Source organism: Oncorhynchus mykiss, chromosome 19 (genome assembly GCF_057628025.1).
Source record: "Oncorhynchus mykiss isolate SJ-2025 chromosome 19, ASM5762802v1, whole genome shotgun sequence".
Lineage (NCBI taxonomy): Eukaryota > Metazoa > Chordata > Actinopteri > Salmoniformes > Salmonidae > Oncorhynchus > Oncorhynchus mykiss.
In genome coordinates this window covers 2525753-2547027 of record NC_143040.1, presented here as the reverse complement: position 1 = coordinate 2547027, position 21275 = coordinate 2525753, and the positions used below count along the sequence as shown (strand labels likewise).

The 21275-nt window shown below is 42.4% G+C and overlaps 1 protein-coding gene and 1 long non-coding RNA gene across 3 annotated transcripts in view; one reads left to right on the top strand and one right to left on the bottom strand.

Moving 5' to 3' along the window:
• The window catches only part of LOC110530284 (protein NLRC3-like), a 31632-nt gene that overhangs the window by 7906 nt on the left and 2451 nt on the right, over positions 1–21275 (top strand). The window contains exons 2-17 of one of the 2 annotated variants that reach the window (XM_090209850.1): positions 4544–4858; positions 5084–5250; positions 5352–7152; positions 7236–7409; positions 9930–10103; positions 10856–11029; positions 11109–11282; positions 11537–11710; positions 12291–12337; positions 12474–13050; positions 15213–15256; positions 15736–15773; positions 16371–16435; positions 16568–16782; positions 16955–17211; positions 17378–17506. In XM_090209850.1, the coding sequence (XP_090065976.1) occupies positions 4659–4858; positions 5084–5250; positions 5352–7152; positions 7236–7409; positions 9930–10103; positions 10856–11029; positions 11109–11282; positions 11537–11710; positions 12291–12337; positions 12474–13050; positions 15213–15256; positions 15736–15773; positions 16371–16435; positions 16568–16782; positions 16955–17211; positions 17378–17506 (4410 nt within the window). In that variant the 5' untranslated portion in view covers positions 4544–4658. Of the gene's footprint in view, positions 1–4543; positions 4859–5083; positions 5251–5351; positions 7153–7235; positions 7410–9929; positions 10104–10855; positions 11030–11108; positions 11287–11536; positions 11711–12290; positions 12338–12473; positions 13051–15212; positions 15257–15735; positions 15774–16370; positions 16436–16567; positions 16783–16954; positions 17212–17377; positions 17507–21275 lie in introns of those variants that run through there. The other variant, XM_090209851.1, reaches the window with a different exon arrangement.
• Positions 1385–20014, bottom strand: LOC149974657 (uncharacterized). The gene is made up of 3 exons (XR_016488718.1): positions 19880–20014; positions 19450–19511; positions 1385–1460 (listed from the first exon to the last, which is right to left on the bottom strand). It is a non-coding gene; the product is annotated as an uncharacterized LOC149974657 (long non-coding RNA).

Below are 21275 nucleotides of genomic sequence, written 5' to 3'. Positions count from 1 at the left end.
AAAACTTTGGTTTCGTATCACAACGTCAAAAGGAAACATCTAAAGGAAGTCCGTTCTGGAGTGTTAACGTCAAAAGGAAACATCTAAAGGAAGTCCGTTCTGGAGTGTTAACGTCAAAAGGAAAAATCTAAAGGAAGTCCGTTCTGGAGTGTTAACGTCAAAAGGAAACATCTAAAGGAAGTCCGTTCTGGAGTGTTAACGTCAAAAGGAAACATCTAAAGGAAGTCCGTTCTGGAGTGTTAACGTCAAAAGGAAACATCTAAAGGAAGTCCGTTCTGGAGTGTCTGTCCTCTATCTGAGAGAGATAAGAACGATCAGGAGACGTGTATCTTTTTACAATGTATTTATCGCCTTAGTTTAGGCACTAAAATATCTCCATTTATACTTCCATTCATTTTAAAACTGGTTCTGAGGCTTGAGGGCGTCCGAGAGGAAAACAGAGAACACCATCATGTTCTCCTAGAGACTCTCATCTTTCAATGTGGTCATAATAAACTCGGCAAAAAAAAAGAAACGTCCCTTTTTCAGGACCCTGTCTTTCAAAGATAATTCATAAACATCCAAATAACTTCACAGATCTTCATTGTAAAGGGTTTAAACACTGTTCCCCCATGCTTGTTCAATGAACCATAAACAATGAATGAACATGCACCTGTGGAACGGTCGTTAAGACACTAACAGCTTACAGACGGTAGGCAATTATGGTCCCAGTTATGAAAACTTAGGACACTAAAGAGGCCTTTCTATTGACCCTGGAAAAACTCCAAAAGAAAGATACCCAGGGTCCCTGCTCATCTGCGTGAACGTGCCTTAGGCATGCTGAAAGGAGGCATGAGTGTGGCAGTCCACGTATAACAACACCTGCACAGGATCGGGACATTCAAACATCACCTGAGGGACAGGTACAGGATGGCATCAACAACTGCCCGAGTTACACCAGGAACGCACAATCCCTCCAGCAGTGCTCAGATTGTCCGCAAAATAGGCTGAGAGAGGCTGCACTGAGGGCTTGTAGGCCTGTTGTAAGGCAGGTTCTCATCAGACATCACTGGCAACAACGTCGCCTATGGGCACAAACCCACCGTCGCTGGATGAGACAGGACTGGCAAAAAGTTCTCTTCACTGACGAGTCGTGGTTTTGTCTCACCAGGGGTGATGGTCGGATTTGCGTCTATCGTTGAAGGAATGAGCGTTACACCGAGGCCTGTACTCTGGAGCGGGATCGATTTGGAGGTGGAGGGTCCGTCATAGTCTGGGGCAGTGTGTCACAGCATCATCGGACTGAGCTTGTTGTCATTGCAGGCAATCTCAAAGCTGAGCTTTACAGGGAAGACATCCTCCTCCCTCATGTGGTATCCTTCCTGCAGGTTCATCCCCACATGACCCTCCAGGCTCATCCTGACAAGATCCTCCAGCATGACAATGCCACCAGCCATACTGATCGTTCTGTGCGTGATTTCCTGCAAGACAGGAATGCCAGTGTTCTGCCAAGGCCAGAGAAGAGCCCGGATCTCAATCCCATTGAGCACGTCTGGGACCTGTTGGTTCGGAGGGTGAGGGCTAGGGCCATTCCCCCCAGAAATGTCCGGGAACTTGCAGGTGCCTTGGTGGAAGAGTGGGTTAACATCACACAGCAATAACTGGCAAATCTGGTGCAGTCCATGAGTAGGAGATGCACTGCAGTACTTAATGCAGCTTGTGACCACACCAGATACTGACTGTTACTTTTGATTTTGACCCCCCCCCCCCCCCTTTGTTCAGGGACACATTATTCCATTTCTGTTAGTCACATGTCTGTGGAACTTGTTCAGTTTATGTCTCAGTTGTTGAATCTCATGTTCATACAAATATTTACACATGTTAAGTTTGCTGAAAATAAACGCAGTTGACAGTGAGAGGACATTTCTTTTTTTGCTGAGTTTAGTTTGTAGGCCAAACCGTTCTGATGCTACGTAGCATTATGCGTGAGAAACTATTTTTGGGACGTCTCATGGTCTGAGAAACACCGCTCTAGACTAGCTGTTATTATGGAATCAGGGGATCCAACCAGGTAGACTAGCTGTTGCTCTAGCTCTGCCACCTTCCACCGCAGATGCTGAAGGGCGATATCGGCGGATGGTGTGGATTGAGACGCAGCCCATGCAAAAAATCGTTTTTCGATGGGGATTGTTTTATGATAATTTGATTTCCGCGAGAGCGCGACCATTGTAGGCTAAGGGTTTTTAAATTCATAGATGGAGCTAGGATGCTAGGACTGACCATACATGATATCAACATTAAATGGTGTTTTTACTAGCATTGGAGTTAAACAAGCTTATATTTTGGGTTCTGATGGAGGACAACAGTGGAACTGAGGTCATGAGAAATGTATAAGTTATACTGATTCATTCTTGAAGAATCTATCATTCATTTATACGTCCAAAAATGGATGCAGCAACTAAGGATTCTAGCTTTAAAGACCCAATGCATCAATAACAAATAATTTCTGGTTAACAATTAATGAAGTACTTTGCTGTAATGGATTTCCCCCCCAAAACGGGGCTGTTATGGAGTCAGGGGATCCAACCAGGTAGACTAGCTGTTGTTATGGAGTCAGGGGATCCAACCAGGTAGACTAGCTGTTGTTATGGAGTCAGGGGATCCAACCAGGTAGACTAGCTGTTGTTATGGAGTCAGGGGATCCAACCAGGTAGACTAGCTGTTGTTATGGAGTCAGGGGATCCAACCAGGTAGACTAGCTGTTGTTATGGAGTCAGGGGATCCAACCAGGTGGACTAGCTGTTGTTATGGAGTCAGGGGATCCAACCAGGTGGACTAGCTGTTGTTATGGAGTCAGGGGTTCCAACCAGGTGGACTAGCTGTTGTTATGGAGTCAGGGGATCCAACCAGGTGGACTAGCTGTTGTTATGGAGTCAGGGGATCCAACCAGGTAGACTAGCTGTTGTTATGGAGTCAGCTAATGGGGATCAAAGTCAAATCAAATGAATAACATATTGGACTGTGTATGTTTGAATACAAAAAGTGTGATTTTACTCTTTGACCTCAGACAGTAAATGAGTTGTTACATTTCTTATGGCTGGGAGCAGTTTTGAGTAGCTTGGATGAATAAGGTGCCCAGAGTAAACTGCCCGCTACTCAGGCCCAGTTGGTAATATATGCATATGATTTGTAGATTTGGATAGAAAACACTCTGAAGTTTCTAAAACGGTTTGAATCATGTCTGTGAGTATAACAGAACTCATATGGCAGGCAAAAACCAGAGAAAAAATCCAACCAGGAAGTGGGAAATCTGAGGTTTGTAGTTTTTCAACTCTTTGCCTATCGTGTGTGTGTGTATGTATATGTATATATATGTATATATGTATATTAGTGGAATTTTGGTCATATTGCATTTCCTAAGGCTTCCACTAGATGTCAACAGTCTTTAGAACCTTGTTTGATGCTTCTACTGTGAAGGGGTGGGGGGGGTGGGAGCTGATTGAGTAAGGGGTCTGGCAGAGTGCCACGAGCTCAGTCTCGCGCGCACCCGTGAGAGTTAGCTCTGTTCCATTGCATTTCTACAGACAAAGGAATTCTCCGGTTGGACCATTATTGAAGATTTATGATAAAAACATCCTAAACATGGATTCTATACTTCGTTTGACATGTTTCTACAAACTGTAATATGACTTCTCATCTGAACTTTTGCCTGGACTTGCCTGCGCATCGTGAGTTTGGATTGTGTACTAAACGTGCAAAAAAGGAGGTATTTGGACATAAATGGACTTTAGCTAACAAATCAAACATTTATTATAGAACTGGGATTCCTGGGAGTGCATTCTGATGAAGATCATCAAATGTAAGTGAACATTTATAATACTATTCTGACTTCTGCTGACTCCACAACATGGCGGATATCTGTATGGTTGTTTTGGTCTCTAAGCGCTGTACTCAGATTATTGCATGGTGTGCTTGTTCCGTAAAGATTTTTTAAAAATCTGACACCGCGGTTAAATTAAGCAGAGGTTTGTCCAAAGTTCCATGTATAATAGTTGTATATTTTATCAATGTTTATTATGAGTATTTCTGTAAATTGATGTGGCTCATTACTGAACATATAGCGCCAATGTAAACTGAGATTTTTGGATATAAATATGAACTTTGTTGAACAAAACATACATGCATTGTATAACATGAAGTCCTATGAGTGTCATCTGATGAAGATCATCAAAGGTTAGTGATTAATTTGATCTCTTTCTGCTTTTTGTGACTCCTCTGCTTGGTTAGGAAATGGCTGTGTTTTTCTGTGACTAGGTGCAGACCTTTCGTCGTAAAGCCTTTTTGAAATCGGACACCGTGGTGGGATTCACAAGTTGATCTTTAACATGGTGTAAAATACTTGTATGTCTGAGGAATTTGAATTATGAGATTTCTGTTTTTGGTGCCTTGCACTTTCACTGGCTATTGTCATATCGATCCCGTTAACGGGATCTCAGCCATAAGAAGCTAATGGTTCTTCAACAATGTTCAGAAATATTAACTGTTCTGCTATTTCTTATTGCAGCTGAGTGAGCTGTGACTTACATCTAAAACCAGTCTCTCTGGGGAGAGAGAGGAGGGGACCACTGCCTCTAAAATGAGTCTCTCTGGGGAGAGAGGAGGGGACCACTGCCTCTAAAATGAGTCTCTCTGGGGAGAGAGAGGAGGGGACCACCACCTCTAAAATGAGTCTCTCTGGGGGGAGAGAGGAGGGGACCACCGCCTCTAAAATGAGTCTCTCTGGGGAGAGAGAAGAGACCACTGCCTCTAAAATGAGTCTCTCTGGGGAGAGAGAGGAGAACACTGCCTCTAAAATGACTCAAGACACCAGTTCTAAGAGGTAAGAGATTACATGTAAAATATACAGAAAAGTGTTCACAAATGACATAAAATGGAGGTCTATATCATTGATTTAAATGGCCAAAAATGGATTTACCAATTGCAGACTGTAGCTTTAAAAGAAACATCATAACTTCTTGAAGTTCCATTATACAGTTGTTAAAAGGAAGTAGATTAGGTATTGATGTGATATTGATGAGGTGTTCTCTCTCCCTGTTTTGTTCAGTGTCCAGAAGCCCAGAGCAGAGTCACCTACAACCAGCCTGGTATCAATGAAGAGTGATCAGCCACCTGCTTTCAGCCAGGAACCATTTCCAAATGACAATAATGAAGTGGAGAGTTTGGACAGTGAGGATGCATTAAAGATCACACACAACCTTCTGGACAGAAGAAGTAAGACTGTTTTTCATACAATATCACAAAGAACGGTACAAAGGCCCTTATAAAACACACACATTAACTTATGAGTCCCAACTCTCATTGTTTTCCTACAGGTCAAACTCTGCTGACAGTCCAACAAGACATCAAGGCTAAACTGAAACACAAGTATCAACACATATCTGAAGGAATTGGACACCATGGAAACCAAAGTCTGTTAAAGGACATCTACACAGACCTCTACATCACAGAGGGTGGAAGTGGAGGGCTCAATAATGAACATGAGGTTAGACAGATAGAGATGGCATCCAAGAAACAAACCACACAAGAGACACAAATCAAATGCAACGACATCTTCAAGCCTTTACCTGGACAAGACAAACCAATCAGAACTGTGCTGACCAAAGGAATCGCTGGCATTGGAAAAACAGTCTCTGTGCAGAAGGTCATCCTTGACTGGGCAGAGGGAAAAGCAAATCAGGACGTTCATTTCATGTTTCCTCTTCCTTTCCGTGATCTGAACCTGAAAAAGGACCAATACAGTCTGATGCAACTTCTTTCCCACTACTTCTCAGAGCTGAAAGAGATTGACAGCATTGAAGATGGTGAAACCAAAACTGTTTTCATTTTTGATGGTCTGGATGAGTGTCGACTTTCTCTAGACTTCAAAAACACTGAGAAGTGCTGTGATGTCACGAAGCCAACCTCAGTGGATGTGCTGCTGACAAACCTCATCGAGGGGAATCTGCTTCCCTCTGCACTCCTCTGGATAACCACACGGCCTGCAGCAGCCAATCAGATCCCTCCTGAGTGTGTTGACCAGGTGACAGAGGTACGAGGGTTCAATGATCCACAGAAGGAGGAGTACTTCAGGAAGAAGATCCCAGATCAGAATCTGGCCAATGAAATCATCAAACACATGAAGACATCAAGGAGCCTCCGCATCATGTGCCACATGCCAGTCTTCTGTTGGATATCAGCCACTGTCCTTGAGATGATACTGAAAGAGGCAGAGAATGATGAAGTCCCCAAAACTCTGACCCAGATGTACTTACACTTCATGCTCATCCAAATCATTGTGAAGAACAGGAAGTACAACAAAGCCACAGAGACAAACCCAAAGGAACTGTCTCAGTCAGACAAAGAGATGATCCTGAAACTGGCCAAGCTGGCTTTCCAACAGCTGCTGAAGGGCAACCTGATCTTCTATGAGGAGGACCTGAGAGAGTGTGGCCTTGATGTCACAGAGGCATCAGAGTACTCAGCATTGTGTACAGAGATCTTTAAAGAAGAATCTGGGCTGTACCAAGACAAGGTCTACAGCTTTGTGCATCTGAGCATGCAGGAGTTTCTAGCAGCAGTGCATGCTTTAGAATCATGTCTAGACAAGAAGGAAAATGTTTTCTCCCCCACGAGTGATGATGAAGAGAGAGAGTCATTCCAGTTGTCTGACTTACACAGGACTGCAGTGGACCAGGCCTTGAAGAGTGAGAATGGACTCCTGGACCTGTTCCTCCGCTTCCTTCTGGGTCTCTCACTGGAGTCCAATCAGAATCTGTTACGAGGCCTTCTGACACAGACAGGAAGTACAACACAGACCAATGAGGAAACAGTTGAGAGAACAGTCAGGTACCTTTCAGACAAGATCAACCAGGAATCCTCACCAGAAAGGATCATCAACTTGTTCCACTGTCTGAATGAACTTGGTGCCAACTCTCTTGTTGAAGACATGCAGACCTCCCTGCATTCAGGAACTCTTTCAGAAACAAGACTAAAACCTGACCAATGTTCAGCCCTGGCCTACCTGTTACTGATGTCAGAGGAGGTGCTGGAGGAGTTTGACCTGAAGACATACAACACATCAGAGAAAGGTTATCAGAGGTTGCTGCCCGTAGTGAAAACTTGCAAGAGAGCACTGTAAGTTCTGTTATTGAGTTGATGTATACAGTATCATTATTATGAAGGATTTGTATATCTAACATATTGTCTCCTCTCTCCAGATTGGATGGCTGTAAACTCACATATAAATCCTGTGAGACTCTGGCCTCAGCTCTGCAGACACCAAACTCCCCGCTGAGAGAACTGGACCTCAGCTACAATGACCTGGGAGACAGAGGAGTGGAGCTGCTCTGTGTCGGACTAACCAGTCCACTCTGCAACATACAGACACTAGTGTGAGTTAAATATGCTGGGAAACGGAGTAAAGGGCTGTTTGAATGAATGTTTACGAGCCTGCTGCTGCCTTGCTCAACCTTCAATGTTATGTCATGATTATGTAAAACTTGGGCAAATTAATTCCGGTCTTTGTTAGGAAGAAATGGTCTTCACACAGTTCGCAACGAGCTAGGCGGCCCAAACTGCTGCATATACCCTGACGCAAGAGAAATGACTCAATTTCCCTAGTTAATATGTCCCACTAACATGAATTTCTTTCAACTAAATATGCAGGTTTAAAAAATATATATACTTCTGTGTATTGATTAAGAATGGCATTGATGTTTATGGTACATTTGTGCAACAATTGTGCTTTTTTCGGCAATGCGCTTTTGTTAAATCATCAGCCGTTTGGGGAAGTAGGCTGTGATTCGATGATAAATTATAAGGCACCGCATTGATTATATGCAACGCCTAACCTAGTAATATCATCAACCATGTGTAGTTAGATTGTTTTTTATAAGGTAAGGTTAATGCTAGCTAGCAACTTACCTTGGCTCCTTGCAGCAACAAGGTCCTTTTGATGCTGCACTTGTGTAACAGGTGGTCAGCCTGCCACGCAGTCTCCTCATGGATTGCAATTTAATCAGCCATAATCGGCATCCAAAATTGCTGATTACTGATTATGAAAACTTAATTAATCGGCCGACCTCTAATCGACATATCTCCTCTCTCCAGACTGGTTGACTGTAAAATCACACATGAATCCTGTGAGACTCTGACCTCAGCTCTGCAGACACCAAACTCCCCCCTGAGAGAACTGAACCTCAGCAACAATGACCTGGGAGACAGAGGAGTGGAGCTGCTCTGTGTTGGACTAACCAGTCCACTCTGCAACATACAGACACTAGTGTGAGTTCAATATCTCAAATCAAATCAAATGCATTTGTCACAAACACATGGTTAGCAGATGTTAATGCGAGTGTTGCGAAATGCTTGTGCTTCTAGTTCCGACAATGCAGTAATAACCAATGAGTAATCTAACCTAACAATTCCAAAACTACTACCTTATACACACAAGTGTAAAGGGATAAAGAATATGTACATAAAGATATATGAATGAGTGATGGTACAGAACGGCATAGGCAAGATGCAGTAGATGGTATCGAGTACAGTTTATGAGATGAGTAATGCAGGGTATGTAAGCATTATATTAAGTAGCATTGTTTAAAGTGGCTAGTGATATATTTTACATCAATTTCCATCAATTCCCATTATTAAAGTGGCTGGAGTTGAGTCAGTGTGTTGGCAGCAGCCACTCAATGTTAGTGGTGGCTGTTTAACAGTCTGATGGCCTTGAGATAGAAGCTGTTTTTCAGTCTCTCAGTCCTTGCTTTGATGCACCTGTACTGACCTCGCCTTCTGGATGATAGCGGGGTGAACAGGCAGTGGCTCGGGTGGTTGTTGTCCTTGATGATCTTAATGGCCTTCCTGTGACATCGGGTTGTGTAGGTGTCCTGGAGGGCCGGTAGTTTGCCCCCGGTGATGCGTTGTGCAGACCTCACTACCCTCTGGAGAACCTTACGGTTGTGGGCGGAGCAGTTGCCGTACCAGGCGGTGATACAGCCCGACAGGATGCTCTCGATTGTGCATCTGTAGAAGTTTGTGAGTGCTTTTGGTGACAAGCCAAATTTCTTCAGCCTCCTGAGGTTGAAGAGGCGCTGCTACGCCTTCTTCACGACGCTGTCTGTGTGGGTGGACCAATTCAGTTTGTCCATGATGTGTACGCAGAGGAACTTAACTTACTACCCTCTCCAATACTGTCCCATCGATGTGGATAGGGGGGTGCTGCCTCTGCTGTTTCCTGAAGTCCACAATCATCTCCTTTGTTTTGTTGAGTGTGAGGTTATTGGGGAGATGTTGTTGCCTACCCTCACCACCTGGGATCGGCCCGTCAGGAAGTCCAGTACCCAGTTGCACAGGGTGGGGTCGAGAACCAGGGTCTCGAGCTTGGTGACGAGTTTGGAGGGTACTATGGTGTTAAATGCTGAGCTGTAGTTGATGAACAGCATTCTCACATAGGTATTCCTCTTGTCCAGATGGGTTAGGGCAGTGTGCAGTGTGGTTGCGATTGCGTCGTCTGTGGACCTATTTGGGCGGTAAGCAAATTGAAGTGGGTCAACGGTGTCAGGAAGGGTGGAGGTGATATGGTCCTTGACTAGTCTCTCAAAGCACTTCATGATGACGGAAGTGAGTGCTACGGGGCGGTAGTCGTTTAGCTCAGTTACCTTAGCTTTCTTGGGAACAGGGAGAATGGTGGCCCTCTTGAAGCATGTGGGAACAGCAGACTGGGTTAAGGATTGATTGAATATGTCCGTAATCTTCAGTATCCACTGTGTGTTTATATATTTTGTATATAGTAAGTATGTGTATGTTTTTAACATTGTTTAATCATTTCCTCCTGTTATTGTCTTAATGAATAACATTATTCTTAAATCTTTGCATATTTAACAGTGTGTCAACATATCTCCTCTCTCCAGACTGGTTGACTGTGAACTAACATATGAATCCTGTGAGACTCTGGCCTCAGCTCTGCAGACACCAAACTCCCCCCTGAGAGAACTGGACCTCAGCTACAATGACCTGGGAGACAGAGGAGTGGAGCTGCTCTGTGTTGGACTAACCAGTCCACTCTGCAACATACAGACACTAGTGTGAGTTCAATATCTTCGGTATCCACTGTTTTTATAGTGTTTATATATTTTGTATGTAGCTAGTATGTGTTAGGTTTTTAACATTATTTTAACATCTTGGTAAATATGCTGAAACATTCATCAAACGTGATAAATATATCAAACTAAGGTTAAATATCTTGTGTGAGTTAGTATGTGTTTTTAGAGAAAAAAAATGTTTTACTATTGGAACCAAGACTTAAAAATAACTGAAATTGGCACAAGATGGAGGGAATGTTGGAACATAACTAATGAAATTAAAGTCAGAAAAAATGTATGGTTAATCCAGTATAAAGTAATGTATAGAATTTGTTACACAAGACAAAATTAACAAATTCTACAGCACAACGACAGAGCCATGTCTTAAGTGTAAAACTAACAATGAGTCAATAATTCATGCTTTCTGGGAATGCTATAATTCCTAAAGTTATGGGCGGAGATAGAAGTTGTCTGTCAGAAGTATTACAATGTAAACATACTTTTAATCCATCTGTCTGCATATTTCATGACATGGCATATAGGGGGTGTAGAGAGAGACCCAATGAGCTGGACGATTCTCTTCTCATCACTCATCTTGTAAAAACGTACACTAAATATATATAAAATAATTAAAAGGGTAAAAAGTATTTTTTTAACATTGGTAAATCATGTCCTTCTGTTATTGTCATAATGCATCTCATTATTCTTAAAGCTTTGCATATTTAACAGTGAATCAACATATCTCCTCTCTCCAGACTGGCTGACTGTTACCTCACATATAAATCCTGTGAGACTCTGACCTCAGCTCTGCAGACACCAAACTCCCCCCTGAGAGAACTGGACCTCAGCTACAATGACCTGGGAGACAGAGGAGTGGAGCTGCTCTGTGTTGGACTAACCAGTCCACTCTGCAACATACAGACACTAGTGTGAGTTAAATATCTTCAGTATGAGTTATTGTGTGGATGTTTTAAAGATGTGTCAATCATGTGCTCTTCTGCCCTCTAGTCTAGGTCAGTGTGGTCTGACAAAGGGTTGCTGTTCAGATCTGGCCTCAGTCCTGAGTTCACCCAACTCACAACTGAAACAACTGGAGCTGAGAGACAATGACCTGCAGGACTCAGGAGTTACACTGCTGTCTGCTGGACTGGAGGATCCAGACTGTAAACTACACACACTGGGGTAAGTACAGCTGTTTCAGTCAGGTCGGTACTGAGCTGAGTTACACTGCTGTCTGCTGGACTGGAGGATCCAGACTGTAAACTACACACACTGCGGTAAGTACAGCTGTTTCAGTCAGGTCTGTACTGAGCTTAGTAAAACAAAAACATCTAATGTTTCATCACAATGTTTGTGTCATGGACAAATGGATGGGTGTCCTATAAGATGATTGACACCAGTACATCAACCTAGACAGCTGTTGTGTGTCTCTGTAGGCTGTCTGGCTGTCTGGTCACAGAGGAGGGCTGTGCTGCTCTGTCTTCAGCTCTGAGGTCAAACCTCTCCCACCTGAAAGAGCTGGACCTGAGCTACAATCACCCAGGAGACTCTGCAGGGGGACTGCTTTCAACTGCTCTGGTGGATCCCACATATAAACTGACGAAGCTGAAGTAAGTCAGAAAAAAGGTCCCAATAATGTGAGCAGCGGTTGTGTCATATGTAGTGTAGTAGGGTCAGTAACATGAGGACATGATGGTAGAATTAAGGGGAACTTTACTCAGCAGGCTGAGCAGTCCAACACAGCATACATCATCACCACATGAATACTCTTCTTCTGCATCTCTGATTGATATCCTGTTGGAATTGTACTCTGTTCTGTATGTAGTAGGTAGGATATAATACCTGTATGTCTCTAGTAATGAATTGTACTCCGTTCTGTATGTAGTAGGTAGGATAGAATACCTGTATGTCTCTAGTAATGAATTGTACTCTGTTCTGTATGCAGTAGGTAGGATAGAATACCTGTATGTCTCTAGTAATGAATTGTACTCCGTTCTGTATGTAGTAGGTAGGATAGAATACCTGTATGTCTCTAGTAATGAATTGTACTCTGTTCTGTATGCACTCTGTTCTGTATGCAGTAGGTAGGATAGTAATGAACTGGGATAGTGCACCAGAACACAACAATATGGTTTAAATGTTGACTGCTTTATTAGGTCTTTGTCAGTCAATAACCTGTTTCTCCTACAGTGTGGATCATCGTGGAGAGTGCAGGCTGAAATCAGGGCTGAGGAAATGTAAGTCTCTTCAATCCTAATTAACTGCATATTCAGAACTATAGTAGCATAGTAACTAATCAATACTTGTTCTGTACCTACAAAACAACATTTTATATGAAGATGTGGTTTGATTAAACTCTCCTTTTGTCTACAGATGCCTGTCATCTCACCCTGGACCCAAATACAGCACACCCAAACCTGATACTGTCTGAGGGGAACAGGAAGGTGACATTGGTGGAAGAGAAGCAGCATTATGAAGACCATCCAGACAGATTTGACTATCATCCCCAAGTTCTCTGCAGAGAAGGCTTATCTGGATCTCGTAATTACTGGGAGGTGGAGATGGATAGGTACCTGCATGATGGCATGACTGTCTTTGGTGTGGTGTACAAAGGAATGATGAGGAAGGGAGCTGGAGATGACAGTAGCGTTGGACACAATAAGGAGTCCTGGTGTTTAGTCTGCTCTGACAGTCATTATCACTTTTTCCAAGCTGGAGTCCGTAGGAGATCCATCCCTCGTCCTGATTCTATGAGAGTTGGCGTGTATCTGGACTGGCCAGCTGGTACTTTGTCCATCTATAGTGTGTCCTCTGGTACACTGAAACACCTATACACAAGACAGACAACATTCACTGAACCCCTCTATCCTGGATTTGGGTTTCTGTTTGGGGTTTTCTCCTCCTCATCCTCAGTGACCCTGTGTCAGATAGATGACCAAAACATTCAGAGGTGAGTCATAGCAATGTTTCATCATTTGTTTTCCTCTGGAATCATTCCCACAATTAGATTAGTAGTAGTGGTGTGTTTTAATGTGTTCTGTTGGACCTACAGACAGTTAGATTCGTAGTAGTGGTGTGTTTTAATGTGTTCTGTTGGATGTTCAGACAGTTAGATTAGCTCTCCTCTCTGTAATGTCAGTCTCACTCTAACCACGAGAGGGCATCAGAACCTATTAAATAGGACATCCTCACTGTTAGGCCAGTCTCACTCACTCATTTCCAAATAAAATTTCATTATTCACATGTGCTGAATACAACCTTACAGCGAAATTCTTACTTACGAGCCCTTTAACCAACAATGCAGTTGGAAAAAACGTATGGATAAGAATAAGAAATAAGAGGAACAAGTAATGAAAGATCAGCAGTAAAATAACAATAGTGACCTCCATCCAATAGTCAATGTGTGGGGGAACCGGGTAGTTGAGGTAATATGTACATGTAGGTAGAGTTATTAAAGTGACTATGCATAGATGATAACGACAGAGAGCAGCAGCGGTGTAAGGGGGGTGGGTGCAAATAGTACCACTGTTGTGTCATTTGTAAACTTAATGATGGTGTTGGAGTCATGCCTGGCTATGCAGTCATGAGTGAACAGGGAGTACAGGAGGGGACTGAGCACGCACCCCTTGTGGGGCCCCTGTATTGAGGATCAGCGTGGCGGAAGTATTGTTACCTACCCTTACCATCTGGGGGCGGCCCGTCAGGAAGTCCAGGATCCAGTTGCAGAGGGAGGTGTTTACCTTAGCTTATTGATTAGCTTTGAGGGCACTATGGTGAGTTCCTTTTGTCCAGGTGGGAAAGGGCAGTGTGGATTGCAATAGAGATTGCATGATCTGTTGTGGCGGTATGCAAATTGGAGTGGGGTCTAGGATTTCTGGGATAATGGTGTTGATGTGAGCCATGACCAGTCTTTCAAAGCATGTCATGGCTACAGACCTGAGTGCTACGTGTCGGTAGTCATTTTGGCAGGTTACCTTAGTGTTCGTGGGCACAAGAACTATGGTGGTCTGCTTAAAACATGTTGGTATTACAGACTCGGACAGGGAGAGGTTGAAAATGTCAGTGAAGACACTTTCCAGTTGGTAAGCATGTGCTCGTAGTACACATACTGGTAATCCATCTGAATGTTGACCTTTTAAAGGTCTTACATCAGAGAGCGTGATCAGTCTTCTGGAAGAGCTGGTGCGCTCATGCATGGTTCAGTGTTATTTGACTCGAAGCGAGCATAGAAGTACAGTGCCTTGCAAAAGTATTCATCAACCCCTTGGCATTTCCTATTTTGTTGCCTTACAACCTTGAATTAAAATAGATTTTGGGGGTGGTTGTATAATTTGATTTACACAGCATGCCTATCACTTTGAAGATGCAAAATATTTTTTATTTTGAAACAAACAAGAAATAAGACAATAAACTGTGCTTGAGACTATTCACCCCCCAAAGTCAATATTTTGTAGAGCCACTTTTTTTGCAGCAATTACAGCTGCAAGTCTCTTGGGGTATGTCTCTATAAGCTTGGCACATGTAGCCACTGGGATTTTTGCCCATTCTTCAAGGCAAAACTGCTCCAGCTCCTTCAAGTTGGATGGGTTCCTGCTGGTGTACAGTAATCTTTAAGTCATACCACAGATTCTAAATTGGATTGAGGTCTGGGCTTTGACTAGACCATTCCAAGACATTTAAATGTTTTCCCTTAAACCACTCGAGTGTTGCTTTAGCAGTATGCTTAGGGTCATTGTCCTGCTGGAAGGTGAACCTCTGTCCCAGTCTCAAATATGTTAGGTCAGAGCCAAATCACAAAAACAAAAACGCAGCCATTTTCCCAGCCAAAGATAGGAGTCACAAAAAGCAGAAATATAGATAAAATGAATCACTAACCTTTGATGATCTTCATCAGATGACACTCATAGGACATCATGTTACACAATACATGTATCTTTTGTTCGATAATGTGCATATTTATATCCAAAAATCTCAGATTACATTGGCGCGTTACGTGCAGTAATGTTTTGATTCCAAAACATCAGGTGATTTTTATATAGCCACATGCTATATAAAGCCTTTATAAGTTGTATTTAGTTTAATCAGTCTATCCTTCTGCTTTACCAACACCAGAGACCATGGTGGAGAGTGTTGTATCAAGTCTGGACCTGAGAAATGTGAGTAAACTAATTTAATTGTTTTAAAATCCAAATACGATGAAAGCAATCATTACAGTTGATTCCCAGGCAAGGAACACAATCATGGTCTATTTGGTCAAAACAAACTTAAAGGTATTGTCAGCGATATGACGTAGATGCACAAAGTAAATGGTATTGTGGGCCGATTTCCGCAACAACTAAGAGCTTTGTAACACGATGCTAAACTTCTTGGCTGACACTCTGTTAGAGAGTGAAGAGATCATCCTAGGATCTAGCAGAAATCAGACCCCAACATCTACAAAACACAGACCAGAACGATGTTGTTTCCTGCTTCCACAAACATGAATTCATATAACACTAATGTCAGATTATGGTATGCTAATGAGTATACATTCTGAGACTGTTGCTTAGGTATATTCATTTTTATTACAAGTCTATTTAATAATTATGAATTCAGTATTACATTGTCAATTTTAACCAACTACTTTTGACTTCAGGGATTCCTCAGAGCTGTAAGACTTGTGACCATGTTGAGGTAAGTCATAATGTCAATTCTTACTTTTACATACCTGCAGGAGTCAGGCACAGTCTCAAAGCCAGATGTGTACTGACCAACCATTCATACTGGGATATAGACAATCCTGTGTTCTGCTTTAGTAACAGTCCTGTGTTCTGCTTGTAGGCATGCAGGATTTTAGCTGTTGTCATATTTTGTCTTTAGACAGTTTAATTGATAAATCAGCTCGGGGATTTGAGCTTGCAACCTTCCGGTTACTAGTCCAACGCTCTAACCACTAGGCTACCCTGCCGTCCCCGCGCCTAATGAGGTTGACTGGGGAATATGTTGGAAAGGGAAGCTTTTACACATTTTTTGCTGTTTGGGGTTTTAGGCTGGGTTTCTGTTCAGCACTTTGGGATACCAGCATTCCATGTAACATTGAATAAAAATATTAGATGAGTTACTTTGGTTTAATGGGCCAGTTTCCCAGACACAGATTAAGTCTAGTCCTGGACCGTAAAGAACTTTCTACTGAAACTTCCATTGAGCATGCTTTTTAGTCCAGCACTAGACTCAATCTGTGTCCAGGAAACAGGCCCCATATGTATTACTGACATGCTTGTCCTTGTTCAGGAATCCACACACTGGCTTCAGATTGAACCCTTGACTTCCACTGTCCAGGGAGTTATAATGTTCAGGTAAAGAAACTACTTTTAACATTTCATTCCACCTGCTAGTGTATTTCCCCATTACCTTTGGGAATAGTCTTCTTATCCAACCTCTCCATTTGACCATTGACCCTCTCTACCATATCTTGTTGTTGCCCTCAGGCACAGGACACCCAAAGGGAGTTATGAGTGCACAGTGTCTGGGCTCCGCTGGCTGTGTGAGAGAGATGTCATTCTGAAGTATCACTTCAGGAACTGGGAACCCTACAGTCAACTTCTGAAAGACATGCAGTACACACAAGGTGGTCCATTGCTGGACATCACTATGGAGTTAGGTGAACTGGAGGAAGTTCATCTGCCACACTTTGTCTGTTTAGGTAAAACCATATAGAAATAGTATTCTTTCTGAACTGAGTTTCACTTCCTGAATGAATGAACTATTCTGGGAGTTTGAGTTTACTGTGATCTGGTACTGCATATTCTTTGTGTTTTAGTTGGATGAATAATACAATATTTGTCTTCCTGTCTCCTTTTTATTGTGTTGTTCAGGGACCAACCCTTCCCTGAGGAATGAGATGAAGATTCTTCATGTAGAGGAACATGGAGTGTCTTTAGAGGAAGTGCATGAGGTCACCAGATTCCATGTTAAGATTCTCCATCCCAAGTTCTCACCTATCTCCCTGATACTGAGATTACTGTCTTGGAACGTAGATGTCCACTGTGAGCTGATGCTCTATCTGACAGTGATAAAGGAAAAACTAATTCAACGCCTATACCTGTTCCCCAGTGACCCCGGCCAGATACAGGTGAGGTTTCATTATTATAGAGATGACCTTAAACTGTACCACTGGTTAGTTATGTTAGTTATGTTGACACTTGTTACATGAAGATAAGTGTGTTGCTAGTTTTCTGAATCATGTTTGAATCAGACTATACATTGACTGGCTGTGTATTCCGTGCCTCGTTTCACAGGCTGTGGAACAACAGGAATCCAAGTTTCAAGGGTCTAAAAGGATTCCCATCACAAGACCAGAGCGGTCCTTCAAACTGAATAGTTACTTCAGACTGAACATTCCCTGTTCTACCTCCATCACTCCACCGGTACAGTTTTAGTAGACTAAGAACATGAATCTGACATTTAAGTCAAAAGTCACATATCTCTCTCTCTCTCTCTGTTCATGCTGGCAGTGTTTGGTGCATGCTGGGTATTGTATGAGCGAGTGTGAGTGTTGTCTGGAGTTAGATCGCCTGTGGTTTCTTTCTTGTTTACTTCTCTGGGTGGTTTTCCTTTTAACCGCTGATTTCGTTTTTTTTCAGTGGTAGAATTAGATATATTGTATTTCTTGTTGAATTGTCCTGGTTTTGGTTGGGATGGCGACCCACATGGGGATGTCACTGGAGATGGGGATGGCAGTGGGGGAGATGCCCGGTACAAGTGGGGAGTGTTGAGAGGGATGTGGCAGAGGGTAGTCACGTGTCTGTGGCCTCAGTTGAGGAGGATCAGGAGAAGGATATGGACATTTCTGATATGATAGCAGCTGGCGATGACTCAGTGGATAATCTAGGTAAATGGGTTTCTGGACCAGACTTTGGGGAAATCTGTTAAATTGGCTTGGGTATTAGAGGTAATAAAACAGAAACGGCTTCATGTAGTTTTTCAACAGGAGATACATCATGAGGCTAATGATGTTGACTGGGGAATATGTTGGAAGGGGCAGCTTTTACACATGTTCTGCTGTCTGGGGTTTTAGGCTGGGTTTCTGTTCAGCACTTTGGGATATCAGCTGATGTACGAAGGGCTTTATAAATACATTTGATTTGATATACTCAGTCATGGTACTACTTTCAGTGCTGGGACGGCAATTTTGTTTTCCTCAGGCTTAAGGGTGACTGGTATCTAGAGATTGTCAAGGGTTGGGTTTTATTGGTCAATGTTTTTTTGTAATGTTTCTGCTCCTGATGAGGGTACAGAGCCTATTGCTGTATTTGATCAAGTAATGGAAACCTTAAGACAGTGTGACCAAGAGGGGTGTATGGTTTGGAGGAGGGGGACTGGAACGGTACACTGGATTTTATTGTTGCTCAAACTGCTGAAGAACCTCACCTGCAGTCAGCCTCTTGCCTGTCTGGTCTACTAACTGAGTTTAAGATTTCTGATATGTGGAGAGTAAAGAATGCAAAAGTTAGTCAGTACACATGGTTAAAAATGAATGAAGGTGGTGTCGGTGCAGCAAGGTTAGACAGGTTGTATGTATCTGATCACTACTGTAGTATTTAATGAAGGTGGTGTCGGTGCAGCAAGGTCAGACAGGTTGTATGTATCTGATCACTACTGTAGTATTTAATGAAGGTGGTGTCGGTGCAGCAAGGTTAGACAGGTTGTATGTATCTGATCACTATTGTAGTAGTTAATGAAGGTGGTGTCGGTGCAGCAAGGTCAGACAGGTTGTATGTATCTGATCACTACTGTAGTATTTAATGAAGGTGGTGTCGGTGCAGCAAGGTTAGACAGGTTGTATGTATCTGATCACTATTGTAGGAGTTAATGAAGGTGGTGTCGGTGCAGCAAGGTCAGACAGGTTGTATGTATCTGATCACTACTGTAGTATTTAATGAAGGTGGTGTCGGTGCAGCAAGGTTAGACAGGTTGTATGTATCTGAGCTCTACTGTAGTATTTAATGAAGGTAGTGTCGGTGCAGCAAGGTTAGACAGGTTGTATGTATCTGAGCTCTACTGTAGTATTTAACCTTTCTGATCTCCCCATCCCGGATCCGGGTTCGTGAATACAGACTCAAGCTCATTACCATAACGCAACGTTAACTATTCATGAAAATCGCAAATGAAATGAAATAAATATGCTAGCTCTCAAGCTTAGCCTTTTGTTAACAACACTGTCATCTCAGATTTTCAAAATATGCTTCTCAACCATTGCAAAACAAGCATTTGTGTAACAGTATTGATGGCTAACGTAGCATTTAGCATTAGCATTCAGCTGGCAACATTTACACAAAAAAACAGAAAAGCATTAAAAAAAATCATTTACCTTTGAAGAACTTCAGATGTTTTCAATGAGGAGACTCTCAGATAGCAAATGTTCAGTTTTTCCTGAAAGATTATTTGTTTAGGACAAATCGCTCCGTTTTCTGCGTCACGTTTAGCTATGAAAAAACCCCTGTATCCAGGATTGTGTAAATCTATCAGCAAGCTCATTAGCATAACACAACGTTAACTATTTATGAAAATCGCAAATGAAATGAAATAAATATGCCATCTCTCAAGCTTAGCCTTTTGTAAACAACACTGTCATCTCAGATTTTCAAAATATGCTTCTCAACCATAGGAAAACAATAATTTGTGTAAAAGTAGCTAGCTAGAGTTAGCATTTTGCGTTAGCATTTAGCGTTAGCATTAGCGTTAGCATCCAGCACGCAACATTAACAAAAACATAAAAGCCTTCAAATAAAATCATTTACCTTTGAAGAACTTCTGATGTTTTCAATGAGGATACTCTCAGTTAGATAGCAGATGCTCAGTTTTTCCAAAAAGATTCCTTGTGTATTAGAAATAGCTCCGTTTTATACATCACATTTGGCTACCAAAAAAAATCCATAAATTCAGTCCTCAAAACGCAAACTTTTTTCCAAATTAACTCCATAATATCGACTGAAAACATGGCAAACGTTGTTTAGAATCAATCATCAAGGTGTTTTTCACATATCTCTTCATTGATACATCGTTCTTGGACACATGCTTTCTCCCCTGAATCAAATGGTAAAGTGGAAGCAGCTGGCAATTGCGCACCGAATTCGACGCAGGACACCAGGCGGACACTTGGAAAATGTAGTCTCTTATGGTCAATCTTCCAATGATATGCCTACAAATACGTCACAATGCTGCTAAGACCTTGGGCGAACGACAGAAAGTGTAGGCTCATTCGTTGCGCAATCACAGCCATATAAGGAGAGAATGGAAAACAGAGCTTCAGAAATTCTGCTAATTCCTGGGTGATGCATCATCTTGGTTTCGCCTGTAGAATGAGTTCTGGGGCACTTACAGACAAAATCTTTGCAGATTCTGAAACTTCAGAGTGTTTTCTTTCCAAAACTGTCAAGAATATGCATAGTCGAGCATCTTTTCGTGACAAAATATCGCGCTTAAAACGGGAACGTTTTTTATCCAAAAAATGAAATAGCGCCCCTAGAGCTCTAACAGGTTAATGAAGGTGGTGTCGGTGCAGCAAGGTTAGACAGGTTGTATGTGTCTGAGCTCCACTGTAGTAGTTAATGAAGGTGGTGTCAGGTTGTATGTATCTGAGCTCTACTGTAGTATTTAATGAAGGTGGTGTCGGTGCAGCAAGGTTAGACAGGTTGTATTATCTGAGCTCTACTGTAGTATTTAATGAAGGTGGTGTTGGTGCAGCAAGGTTAGACAGGTTGTATGTATCTGATCACTACTGCAGTAGGGTTGTAAGGTGACATTACTCCTGAGGGTTTTTCTGATCACCATATTGTTACTGTTGATATTCACTTGTCATGTCAATGAAGGTCATCACCTTATTGATATTTTAACATGAAGATATTACATGACGCAATGTTTTGGGAAAGGTTTTTGGTGTTTTGGGAAAAATTGAGGGTTATTCATTTGAATTTTGAATCCTTGAGACAATGGTGGGTGGTTGGGAAGGCCCAAATACGTGTGTCTTGTCAACAGTATACTGCTCTGTCTAGTATTGAAGTTAAAGAGACTATCAGGGCCCTTAAACAGGACATCAAATCTATTGAATTGAAGTTGCTCACTCAGAGGGACCCCGGAGCCCCTGGCATCAATGTTTTACCATCTGAGTTCTATAAGCACTAGGGTGCTACCCCA